This window comes from Lepisma saccharinum, chromosome 6 (genome assembly GCF_977018435.1).
Source record: "Lepisma saccharinum chromosome 6, izLepSacc3.1, whole genome shotgun sequence".
Taxonomy (NCBI): Eukaryota; Metazoa; Arthropoda; class Insecta; order Zygentoma; family Lepismatidae; genus Lepisma; species Lepisma saccharinum.
The window spans coordinates 37830696-37844199 of NC_139234.1; the positions used below are offsets into that span (position 1 = coordinate 37830696).

General features: G+C 37.4%; 1 protein-coding gene across 3 annotated transcripts in view; it reads left to right on the plus strand.

Moving 5' to 3' along the window:
- The window catches only part of LOC145988701 (uncharacterized), a 95212-nt gene that overhangs the window by 41276 nt on the left and 40432 nt on the right, over nucleotides 1-13504 (plus strand). For all 3 annotated transcript variants that reach the window (XM_083123788.1, XM_083123790.1, XM_083123789.1), the window contains exon 8: nucleotides 10054-10159. In XM_083123788.1, coding sequence (XP_082979914.1) covers nucleotides 10054-10159 — 106 coding nt within the window. The remainder of the gene's footprint in view (nucleotides 1-10053; nucleotides 10160-13504) is intronic.

Consider the following 13504-nt stretch of genomic DNA (forward strand, 5'->3'; position numbering starts at 1 on the left):
CTTTCTTGTCCATGTGTTCGGAGTGGTTAGCACACCGTGCTACGCTGCCAGGGGTCCTGGGTTCGAATCCTAGCCTGGGCATGAGTGTTCTTTGCGAATAGCTCTTCATCAATTTCATCACATCAGATGAAATGACGGATTTTAGGTTTTTAACCAATTTTTTTCCTTTGCAGGCAAATGAGAAATAACAAGTTACGCCAGCGTTTCATTAAAAGATGCAACAACTGATGAAGTTTCATAGTGCCTAAAATAACCTATTTTGCTTGCTAGAACCAATTTTAGGATAATGCTCCTAACTCAAACCTTTTATTTAAGTATATATATTTTTTGAAAATTTTTCAGGATTTTATGTCACTCAGAGGTAGGGTGGATAAAAATCATGATTTTTATTAAAAAAAGTCATTATTGATGATTTTTTTATTTAAATCAATTTTTTTTTAAAAAAAGAAACACCCTTTAAATTGCTTGTATGGTTTTTAACACTATACATATATAATACATGTTTTTTTATGAAAGGCTTTTTCTAGTAAACGGCCATGTAAAATATTTGAACAGTTTGATTAAAGCAAGTACAACATTAATGTACGATGAATATACATTTTTGTGTTTATGATACTGTATATATGAACCTACTATCGAAATGTGTGTTAATGAAACTATAATACATAATTTCAGTAACTTTTCTTCCAGTGAAAGTAAAACATTCTGGATGTACTCTACAATTGTAACTTAAAATACAGGGTTATTCAAAAAGAATGGTACAAAAGTAAAGTTAATTTATTTTTAAGTGAAAAGAGATACAAAAGCAATTCTGGTGGGAAAGAAGAGGAAGGTTGTAAATTTACCTGGACAATTACAAATGTTGGATATGAGCACCCTGGGTAACACGGCAGATGTCAAAACTATAATCCATTTCTTGCCAGACGCATTCCAACATATCCTCGGTTATCAGCTCCACTGCATGAGAGATGCGCTGCTTTAAATTACCCAGGTCCTGTGGTAATGGAGGAACGTACACAGTGTCTTTCACAAACCCCCATAAAAAGAAGTGTCTCTGAACTGTAACAACTGTTCGTGCAAATTCCATTATGCAATATGCTTGCTCTACCTTCGTTGTTGCCATTTTAGCTGTCAACAACAAGTAGGGCCTCTAGTGGATTTTACGTCAACTACAACCACAGGCTATAAATTTACAACCTTCCTTTCTTCTTTCTCACCAGAATTGCTTGTATATCTCTTTTCACTTAAAAATAAATTAACCTGATTTTTGTACCATTCTTTTTGAATAACGCTGTATTAACTCAAATATTTTTATAGTCTTTGTAATTGGATTTTGGCAATTTTTAATGAGAGTTTGAAAAATATGAGCTGCCATGTTTTATTTACAGTTCAATGATAATGTCACTATTAGTATTTTGTCTAATTTTTTTTTGCACAAAATGGTTGCTACTTGTGCCTATAAAAATTATTGAATTTTAAATCAAGAGAAATGTAAGTGTGTTTACATTTTCTTTCATATGAGCTTCACCCCATAAGTACATATATTTTGTTTCCTTTATTTTCCTTTCTTAGAGCCTAATAAACACCATTAAATGATTACGAGTTTAATGTACTTTCAACAAAAGTGATTATAATATCTACAAAATCCTTATGTACATTATACTATACATTATTTATTTAAAGTGATTTAAATCTCAATTAAAATCAACCTGATGTAAATCAATCCACCTTGCACAGAGGTATTTGCTCGGTTTGGCACGGGAAAACTTCAATGACTAATGTGTTGATACTGTGTCGATTTCCCTCCATCCAAGTCCATGATGTTTTTTTAAAGCTCTGAAGGAAGCAAAATGTCTCGCTACTGTTGCCGGCACAGTCCAAAGTGCAAACTTCTGATCTATGCGGTCTTGTTCACTTTCGCTCCAGTTCGGTGCTTTGTGGCAATCACCCCTTGAAAAGTAGTTCCAGCATTCATATTTGCATCACTCACCATATTTTTGTTGAAAGATCATTTTCAGCATACAAGATGATCCTCACAGATAAAAGATGGGGTTTGACTGGATAACATGAAAAATATTGTTGTGTGTCAGGGTGGCCACTCTAGAGCTATGGTAAAATTCAAGTATAATTCCCGGTTTTCAAAGCGAACTTTCCATAAATGCAAGGGTACAAGCAAATGTTTTCTCCATTTCAACCTTACGTATTACCGTCTCTCACCATACACACAAATATGTTAACAATGTAAAGGGTCTGTGCGATTCCAATGTATCCAAAAATTCTAATTCAAATCAATTGTACGGTATACATACTTAAAATATTTAATTTAAGGTGCGGAGTTTACGTTTGCCATTTCACATACTCGGACGCGAAATACATCTACAAACATGTCTCAAATGTTACGGAATATATTAATCTAGGAAAAATTGTTCAGTGTATCAGAATTTCAAACTTAAATTTACCCAATGAACTTCAAGATATTTGCAAGATATTTTGGTTGATCGATTGATTGAGTTGATGTTTTAAGTCCACTTTATGCACAGGGAGGCTAATCGAGACTGGATCTACAGTTTAAAGTGGGATCTGAACCACTATGTTCCTCCACCGGCTTTCACCTGGGACTCCTTGATTACAAGGGAGCAAGATATTTTATCTTGCAGTAATCTTCTGTCTATCAGATAGATTGTTCTGCAAAGGGCACTAACAAAGTCAATGGATTGAGAAAAAATTAGTTTTATTTTCCACACAGCTTTCTTTTCTTCTTCTTCTTCTTCGATAGTAATAAAATCTAAACTGTGAAAAACTTGCCTCAGGCCATTAATAAATATGTGTAAATTCAATAGGATTTGGATTAATAAAAGTTGCACATTTTCACATCTATGGAGAAAAAGTCACGCTGAATTCCCGGCAAGTAGCACCCTGGTATTGTGCATCTGTGGTGTTTGACACAAAACATATCCTTGGCATATCCTGTAGTGCTTGGCTACATCACAGAAGATAAAATGTTATGTTTTTCGACACTCTCTGAAACAAGGTCTGAACTGGGCCAAAGTTGGCCAATTTTTTCTACAGCTCATGAGAAATCCTGTGTGTGTTAAGAGAAGGAGCTAATGATTATACAATATTAATAATCGGGTGTAACATACCCGGCATGGAGCTAAGGTTAAAATTTTGTTTTGGTCGTTAGGATCACATACTCGTTATGTAATAACACAAGCTGAACCTTTTGGTGTTTCTTTATAACGGTTTAATTGGTGGGTTAAGTAAATGTGCTTAAAGGTGTTCGATTTTAGTTCTTAGCCTTATGGCCAAAATATAAATTTTCTTAATGTTTCCTTGTAATCCGAGTATATGTAAGCAGTGAGCACGAGCCGTGGAAGTTAGTTGGTGAGTTGACAGCAGCTAGTGAAAGAGTCTCTCCTCTCCCCAAAACCTCCCTGGGTCTGATGCCGGCCCTTGGCTGAGATGCACAGTCGGACCTTTCCCTGAGGTCTGATCCCGGCTCCAGATCTGAGTCTGATTTTCGGACCCATCCTTACTCCTGAGATCTGATGCCGGCCTTGGCCGAGATGCTCTGTCGGATCTAACCTTTGGGTCTGATGATCTCCAGTTGTGTTGCTCCATCGGACCCATCCTATGTTTCCTTATTTCTCTTGTAGTCTACAGTTATTACAAGCATAAAAACACAGTTTTTCGTTGTGGTGTCGTTTCAGGAGAACACATGCTTCCTTCATCAGACATTTATTTTTAGTTTGATTAAAGATACAGTTATAACAATGGTTAAGAATTTTTTAAATGAAAAGGGAATCCGTTATACAATGGATGTTGTTGATGTTACATTGTTGTAATATAGCAACATAACTGTGAAGAAACAAGCAGTCTGTTTTATTTTTATTTCAGATAAAAATTTTGATCACATTATTTTTATTGAAAAATATTATGAATCCAAAATATCATCAGGCAATTCAAAATCATCATTGCTTTCACAGAGTTTCATGATGTTTTTGTTACATTAAATTTTAAAGATGGTATCTTACTCCACTTATGAAAAAGAAAACTCCATAGTGGGTCTATGTTACCATTTTCATTATTTAATTTATTCCAGTGTTCTTCTGCAAAGAACGAAGCTTTCCAGACATTCATATCTATGTTACCCATTACTCTTTTTTAACCCTTCTCTTTTTAATCAAATGCTTCTCTTGGATGATGTGAGCTGACAAACCTGTTCTTGGGTTTAGATTTATAATGTCTAAATCGTGTTCGTGTGATCTTTTTGCCAATTTCCTTGCTGTTTGTCCTACATAATCCTTTGAACATGAACAACTTATATTATATATTCCTGTGGTTTCCCATTTTGTATTCAGTAAATGTACATTCTAAACTTCTTGGTGATCTAAAAAAAATTTTGAAATTAAATCTTCTAAAAAAATTTGCAATTTTACGTGAGAATCCCTTGTGGAATGGAATGCAAACAAATTTCTTTTTAACAAAACTGTGTTTTTATGTTTGTAATAAATGTAGACTACAAGAGAAATAATTCTAGAATGCAAGCAATACATACATAGAAGAAAAACTATATTTCCTTATAAATAGAGAAAGAAGAACAACAAATGAATGGCCCCTGTCCTCCCAGGCATTATGCCGGCTCCCTAGCCATGTCGCCTTGTTGGGCCTTTTTCTTTCTAGGTTTGATGCCTGTTCCCGCTCCTTTTCGGGACAGTGTCGCTTTGTAAAAACCACTCCTTAATCTGAGTTAAATATTTTTTTAATTTTGCAGGGGCATGTTTTTAATTGTTCGATGGGCGTTCATTTTCTTAATTTAACGTTAGAAGCTTTAAGGGAGTATACAATGAATATATCTAAATTTTGGCAAGCAGTTTTAATTAGAGGTAAACTAAGGTGTAATTAAATTCAAGTTCCTAGTGTTTTAGTAAACGTTAATAATACTGTTCAGTGTAACAAGTTAATCAGGTAAATTGTAACCTAGTGTCATCTGTTGGCCTCTTTGTAATTGAACTCCAAGAGTATTGTAATTTAGAGTTTGGCGATTTATGTAATTTAACGTTCTAAAGGAAAATGTATAGAACTTCAACTTCGTGCTATCTTTTGGGCGGCTAGTAAATTAAGAACAGTATTATTTAATTAAGGTAATCTAATGTTCAGTCACGCTACAGCTCATCGCTCACGAGAAGAGCGGGGGTGAAGTGAAGGACCGGTCCATTTGCAGATTTTAGGGGTAGCAGAAAGCCTTCCGCTGTGGTCTAGTATCCTTTTCGAAGTGCGTGGGAGTTAATTTGCGTCAATCATGCAGAGCGTGTCCGCAGCAACAGTTTGCTGCTTTTCTTTCAGTGGCCAGAACACTTTTGTATTGCTTATCCTGTGCATTATTTAGACTGTATTTCAAAGAATTTTAAAAAGAATATCCGGCATTTGGTGAGCTTATAGATCACACACCCCTGTAAACAATTTCACAGTTTCCGTATAACTAATTATAGGCCTCATTATAGGCATATGTCTGAATATTCTAATAATTATTCACTATACCCGTAATATTATACGATTGTGAAACTCTGTCTCTTACTTTAAAATAATAAAATAAATTTACATTTTGCCTTTGAGTTGTTTCTTTGAGGCCTAAAGTCAGGAAACCGTTTTTGTAAGGTAAGTCATTACTAAAATCACATTTGAGTTTCGGCATGGTTCAGATCGCTGATTCACAGAACTTCACTTCTCCACTGACATGTAACAACTAAGAGAACAGCAGTTAAAAACTATTGTTAATTTCTGAATTCTGATGTCGTGAAACTTAAATCAAAGAAAGCCGGGGTTTATCGCATATTCTTACCTATTGTTAGAAACTTGCTGTTCACCATGAGCCATGGTAGGTAGATATCACAAATGCTTTGAAATCAAAACTTTACGCGACGAGTGGCGACAACAGAAGAGATGCAAAAGTCCAACATTTTTTCTTTGTTGGAAAAAAAATTTCATGGCTTTGTGCTTGCAACTGAGAGTGTCGTATTTCTTTACTTTGAAATTGAAGACTCATATAATATCAACAATTATTATTAAATAACAGAAAAGAGAACATTTCCAAATTTTCCTAAAAATCTGCCCGGAACATTTTTAGGACTCGAAAAAGAGGATTAGCCCAGGTAAAAGAGGATGTCTGTTAACCCTAAATGACTTGTATCGCTGCATCGGTTACAGCGAGCCCACATATGTTTCTCACTCAGGGTGCACTCCCCTAACCCTAATAGTGGAGTTGCCTGTCGCTACGTCACTGCACTTCCATTGGGGATCACTCCTGAGGGGTGAGCTGTATGTCATGTAATAGTTTCTGACATTTTATCTCTTGCAATACCTTTGAAGTCATTAAATCATTCTATTTAAATTATACAGTTCTGTTGATAATTTCCAAGCCTTACCTTTAGTATTTGGTGCCTTACACCCAGCAAGCCCTGAGTGTGTGCTAGTTTCATGTTAGCAGCGTGGGCAAACTTTTGCATCACTCTCTGGTGTAGTGTGTAGCAATCGGGAGGATAGTTGCATTTTACACACATTTGATTTAACATAGAATTTTACGATGTATGGAACGTGTCTATATTTAATTTTTTTTCAGAATATAAGCCCCTCAGGTATAGTCCGCTGTTCTCGCGTTTCCTAACAGAGGTGGTGAACAGGAGCATACTTTCCTTTTCAGGAGGCATGCGACAACAACTACAATTTCTGGATGTGGTTTTTAGATAGTCCAGAAGTTACGGACTCTCTTTCCAGAATAGACTCGAGATAACATCTGACAAAAGTAAAACAGAGAAAAAGGAACAGACTGCACCCTACGCCACCGAGAGCCAAGCGAGATGCCAAATAAAGGAATGCAACCTACCCTCGAGGCCAAAAATCACCTCTGGCATGGCTCATATCAACAACTGGTAGAAGGCGGGCTTCCTTTCTGAAAGACAAAGAGAGTTTCACAATTTCCGAACTTCTTAATAATTCCCGTAGTACAGTCCATTGGAACCGAGATGCAGATCGGATTCTCTATCATGTAGGGAGAGCTGTTCATTTGATTTGCCTGCGAGGCCCAGCCTCCAGCCTCACATGGACTCCGAATTCTAACTCTGCCCCATCCTCACACTGCCTCAGCCTCCAAGCTCAAAGTCTGCCTCAGCCTCGGAGTTCAAGGTCGGCCTTGGCCTCACACAGCCTCAGCCTCCAAGCTCAAGGTTGGCCTCTGGCCAGTGATGGCACAGGGAAAAGTGACTGGGGGAGGCAGAAGGGGGGCGGTAACATTTTGTTGAGGGGCAGTCACATTAAAACGTCCGAAAACTATATATATATATAATTATTATTATTATTATATTCATGTACAATGTTTTGTGTTTATGCTTAATTTAGAGCGGACATTTAATGCCTAAATTTACTTCTTGATTATGAGTTTATCTCCATATGATTCAATTTATCTACATATGATTCGCTTTAATAAAGGCATTAATTCTATTCTTTTTATTTGTGGAAACTGTCGCAAGTTGCGTTGTTTCTTGTGGCCTATTTCAGTATTGGAAGACATTTATAATTTTATAATTCATCTTCTTTCTTGAGATGAAACTACTGATATAAATATTCAAGTTATAAGATAATATAAATGACAAAAGAAAATGTTTCGAAGAGTTTCTTAAAACAACTGAAGTGCAATTCTCTTGTAGGACTATTCTGCTGTATGTGCTTTGGAGAACACATTGCCCACCTTCGGTACGTCCAGAACTTGACATTTCTTCTCAATAGCAAGGACAGCAAATGAGGCAGCTGGCATCCAGCATCCTGTTTTGAGCAAGGTCTTTCAAAGGTTTCAAAGACGAAAAGGTTCTTTCACATGCTGCATTGGAAACTAGAATTGTTACAGAGAATACAACTAGAGTGTGAACCTTGTGAAATGCCAATTGATACTTTCCTAGGATTTTGAAGAAATCAATTAATTGGAGTGCTTTCATTCCATATTCGTAATGCTGAAGACTTTTGGGCAAAATCTGTGTTTCACCTTTCAGGGGAAATGTTATCACAGGAATAAAAATCTGAAAAAGGTTACAGTTATCTCATAAATCAAGAAATATTTTGACCCTGGTGCACCTCTCACTCTACCACTCCAACATATGTTTGTATTACACAATTACAGGCACCTATGGAGTTCTTCGATTTTGATATGTACGAGAAAGAGCGAACCTGCATCTAATGATTGAAGAGTGGCAAATCCTAAATAGCGTTCTTTTACCTGCCCGAGGTACTAATATCTGTCTTTTCTCGCAATATCTTTTGGTTCATCTGACTTCAGTGTGAATGCTTTTGCGTCTTCCACTTCAAGGCTTATTTTGTTGAGAATAAGTGTGGACATTATGCAGATTAATTTGTTTTGAATCTAATTTTTAGTGTAATTTGCATTTTGAGGTTCAAGTTTAATACATTTCCGAATAATATCCCCATATTTTGAAGTTAACTTTGTTAAGGTTTGCATCACACTCATCATCTCAAAAATCAAGTCTCTGAATATTAAGAAACCGCGATGCATCTACAACTGACATGTAGTGTGTCTTTTCTTGGATCACCTTTGGTCCCGGGTTAGATACCCGGTGGAGGGACTTTAAACTCTATGTTCAGTCCTGATTAGCCTTACTGTGCATAAAGTGGACTTAAACACCAAATCAACCAACCAAATCTTGAATCAACTTTGAATGCCTTTTACTAATTAACATGGTCACTAATGACCCACGATTAGAATAATTTGCCTGTACTACAGATGATGTTTTGTGGTCCTCAGAATGTTCGTTATGTTCTAAAACCATCCACATTCAACGCTTTTTTTGAGTTCTTAAAACTGGTTAAAACTTAGGTTAATCGCGACGATTACAGGACATAAATGAATGAGAAATGGCTTATGGCCAGGTCGGCACTCGAATCTTGAACGAAAGTCACACACACACACACATATATATATATATATATACACTAAAACAAATTAATATTTGTTAGTCAAGTTGGTATTATAAGCAGGAAAAGTGATATCATGCAGAATACACCACTTAGAAAAGGTGAAAATTGTCATACTCTTATAAATGAACACTCTTATTGTGTGATATTTAATTTACTTCAGTTGGGGTGTTAGACAGGGGGGCGAAGTGTCCCCCCTCTGGTATCGTCACTGCCCCGGACCTCCAAGCTGAAAGTTGGCCTCTCACGGCCTCAGCCTCTGAACTCCAACTCGGCCTCACATGGCCTCAGCCTCCCAGCTGAAGGTTGGCCTCACATGTCCTCAGCCTCCGAACTCAAACCCGGGCCCCTGCTTCCAAGGTTAGCCTCTGGCCTCTCACGGCCTCAGCCTCCAAACTTGGCCTCACCCTTGCAAGGCTCCTGGAGGCCGAGAGGCCCGACATCCGGAGGCTGGACATCTCTGACATGACTGGTCCTATAGTTTAAAGTGGGATCCGAACAACTGTGCACTGTGCCTCCACCGTTTTTTGAAACCTTGATTACAAGGCAACAAAGTTACTATTATGCCATCGAGGAGGCCCTTGTCATCAGGGAATGTTGATTGAAGACCAAGTATAAGCGAAGCATAGACTCTGTCCTTTGATTAGTTTACTCTAGATCCTGGTGTTTCATTGGTGGATGTCTGATTTTATGGAGAACTTTATTTCAGGCGTGACTGAGTTGGAGTCCTACATCCTAAGCTGCATATCCTACTTTAATATACTGATGCATTTAGCAGTGAGTTATATTAAATTATGATCATATTACATAATTTTCTATTTTCTGTTTCTTGCAGTATTGGTAAACAGTTGTAGAATACAACTGTAGCAAGTGTGTGTGGACATGTAGGAATTCACTCCCTTAGAATTCTCACAAGTTATGAGCAAAATTTATACATCCATCTGATTGGAAATATCGTTTGGCGCATATTGTAGCAATAGAAATGATGTTACAGGTGCAAGAGATTTTCTGATGGATGCTGCTGTTACGTCTTTCTGTGCATGGTTTACAATGGTACAAATTTTTACTTTATAGAATGCTGTTCAACTACCAGTGAAAACATTACAAGAGAAGACTGCTGAACAGGCAAAGCTTCGAATACAGTTTCCCGTTTCAAGTGGACAGCAACACAGGAAAACTGGTATGTATTCATATTCCTGTACAATCTTCAAGCAAGATTTCCCATCAAATTAATTTCAATTAGGGTTAAGTCAGATTAGTTGGTAGTCTGTTGGTATTAACCAATGTAGACACATTGGTGTATCAGTTTATTGGTAACTTTACCCATAATTGTACCAATGTAATTGATATTGTGTCCATTTTTAAACTTGTAAAAATGTGAATATACAGGGTGTATCTAAATTCTCATTACACACTTTGAGGGCTTGTAGTGGGGACCAAAACGGTTAAGTTTTGCATAAGAACTCATGTCTGGAAACATACAGTTTCCCCGCTACAAGCAAAACACCACCTCAAACACACGTTGAACTGTCACACATTTTCGGTGTCAATGACCAGGGTATACGTACGTTGGCCTACACGTTCGCTGGATTTGACTGCTCGATTATTTCCTGTGGGGCCATATGAAGAGCCTGATTTATGAGACCCCGGTGGAATCAGAGGAAGACATGCTGGCACGGTTATGGCAGTGGTGGATGTTGGACTAGCAGGTGTTGGTGATTGTGTGTACCAGAACATGATATGTAGGTACGGTGTTTGTGTTGAAGTCAATGGTCGCCACATCGAGCCCTTCTTGCAAAAACAACGTACAGTAAGCAGCAGAAGTGGGAGTGTTCAATGTGTGTTGTGGTGGTGGTGTTTTGCTTGTAGCGGGCAAACGGTACGGTTCCTGATATGAGTTCCTATGCAAAACTTAACCGTTTTGGTCCCCACTACAAGCCCTCAAAGTGTGTAATGGGAATTTAGATACACCCTGTATGTAGAGTCTTTAGATTTTCTATGTATGATGTGTGTGAAACATTTATTTTGTGCACTGTATACAGTTTCCAAATTTATTTAACACCCTATAAACCTGTAATTATATGCACATTAATGCCAATTTATTCTTGCATTAGTTTTGTTATTGCTATCAGAAAGTAATAATAATTATTAGGGACAAACGAATGTGAATTTTTGCTTTACAAAACTGACACAAATTATATGTTTAGATTCATTAAAATGATAAGATGGTGAAAATTTGCACAAAATTACAGACTATGTATAAATATATTTGATCAATAAAAATTATCAGTAATTTACCAACTGATACATATTGTAACCTACATTGGTCAGTATCGATAAAGTTCTGATTAGCCTGTCTCATTTCTAATAATAATAAGGAATGTGTGAAGGGTATAACTACAAAGGGAAATGCAGGATGCCATTGTAAATTTTAAATAATAGTGTACTGTGTATGAAATCAAGTATTCTGGAAAATGCAGGGAAATTTCAGGAAAAATCTTAGGGTTTATGTGGGAATCCTGTATTATCATTGTTTTGTTTTTCATGCTCTTCATGGTAGCTCAGGTCATTGCTTCTCAAGTGGTTATATCTATTGATGTATTGTTTTGAAATTCTGTTATTTCTATGACAAGATCATTGCATTGATGATGAAGTTTTATATCCTTCAGTTAAACTAATTATGAATCGATGATAATGCCACTGTGATTATTGAAGTAAGACTTGAAGCTTTCCTGGCGGCGAATGATGAATAGATTCTCTTGGGCTATCGACCAGGTAAGTTGTGGAAAATATTCCAAGCTTTCGAGAGCTAACACCATCCTGAAGATGAGAGTGACGTTAGCTCTCGAAAGCTTGGAATATTTTCCACAACTCACCTGTCGATAGCCCAAGAGAATATATTCACTGTGATTATTGCTTGATTGTTTGACCACTTTATTTTCCTCCTTCAAGAGAAGTTTTACATGAAGTTTATTCATTCATATAGGTCATATTTTTATCACAATTACCTAGTGTACCAGCACTAAACTTTTGTAATTTGCATGTGCACCGAGATAGAATTTATCTTCAACCCCACTGTGTTTTTGCCTATTTGTCAAATATTGATTTTCTTTATTACCTTATTTTTTTGAAGGGGTTAATTATAATCTATTTTCATTGCCAAACATTGGCCTAATGAAAGGATTTTGTTTACTATGGCATGGGAGCAATTTTTTGTAGATTTCAAATGCAGGACTGTTGGATTATTCCCACTGTTTCATCTCCTGGAATTGCATGAACCATCGATGGATATTGTTTTCGTGCAGTGGATCATTTTGATACTGGCATCTAAATTGCATTTACACCAGAATCATAGATTTGTCTTCTGCCACCTTAGGACAAGCAGCTTTCTCTCGTATGGTGTACATTGCACTACAAAGAACAAATTCACACTGAAACTTCCTATCTTCCTCAATGCAGTGCAGTTTTTGCACTTTGGTTCCTCATATCCCACCTCATGGTGCTACCTGTGGACCATACGTTACATGTTTGAGTTGATGAACCTAAATACTTCCTGAACTAAAAGAACATTCTTTGTACAGCATCTCTCAAAAGTCTTGGACAGCGACATTTTAAACTAGGCAACCCAACTTACACAAGACGTTTGTGGGTTGCATGTAGAGTTAGGCTCAATTTCAGGGTTGCCACATCCACATAGATATTTATGAAATACACGAAAGGAATATAACCAAGTATTATTGCATAAAACTATTAAAAATATCTGTATTATATCACGAATGTCAAAATATTAGGTACGTGCAAAAGTTCTACCCGTTTTGATATCACCGTTTAGCAGTGTACCGACCTCGCAGATGTGTCAATCTGTGGTCACGTAATCGGAGGAACCTTAGATCAACAACAGGCAGCTTAGTGGACAGAGGAATGTGTGGGTAAAATGGAGACCGATAAGGAAACTCATCGGACATTGTTTACTTTTTGAGTACTGTAAAGGCAGTAATGTGGCTGTGACCTGCCACAACGTTCGGCATGTGCATGGGAAAGATGCAGTTGACGATAGCACATGTAATCACTGGTTTCGAATATTCAAGGAAGGAGACTGAAGCTGTCAAGATCAACCACTTGACCAAGCCATAAGAAACAGCCAGAAGCCAACGGTAGCGGAATTAGCAGACCCCTTCCAGGTACACAGGACAACAGTCAAAAGATGGCTCAAAGTGCTGGGTTTCACCACAAAGTTCGATGGGTTCCACATCAGCTGCGTGCAAATCAACGAGAGGGGCGAATCACAAACTGTTTTCGAGAGAGAGAGAGAGAGAGAGAGAGAGAGAGAGAGAGAGAGGAGAGAGAGAGAGAGAGAGAGAGAGAGAGAGAGAGAGAGAGAGAGAGAGAGAGAGAGAGAGAGAGAGAGAGAGAGAGAGAGAGAGAGAGAGAGAGAGAGAGAGAGGAGAGAGAGAGAGAGAGAGAGAGAGAGAGAGAGAGAGAGAGAGAGAGAGAGAGAGAGAGAGAGAGAGAGAGAGAGAGAGAG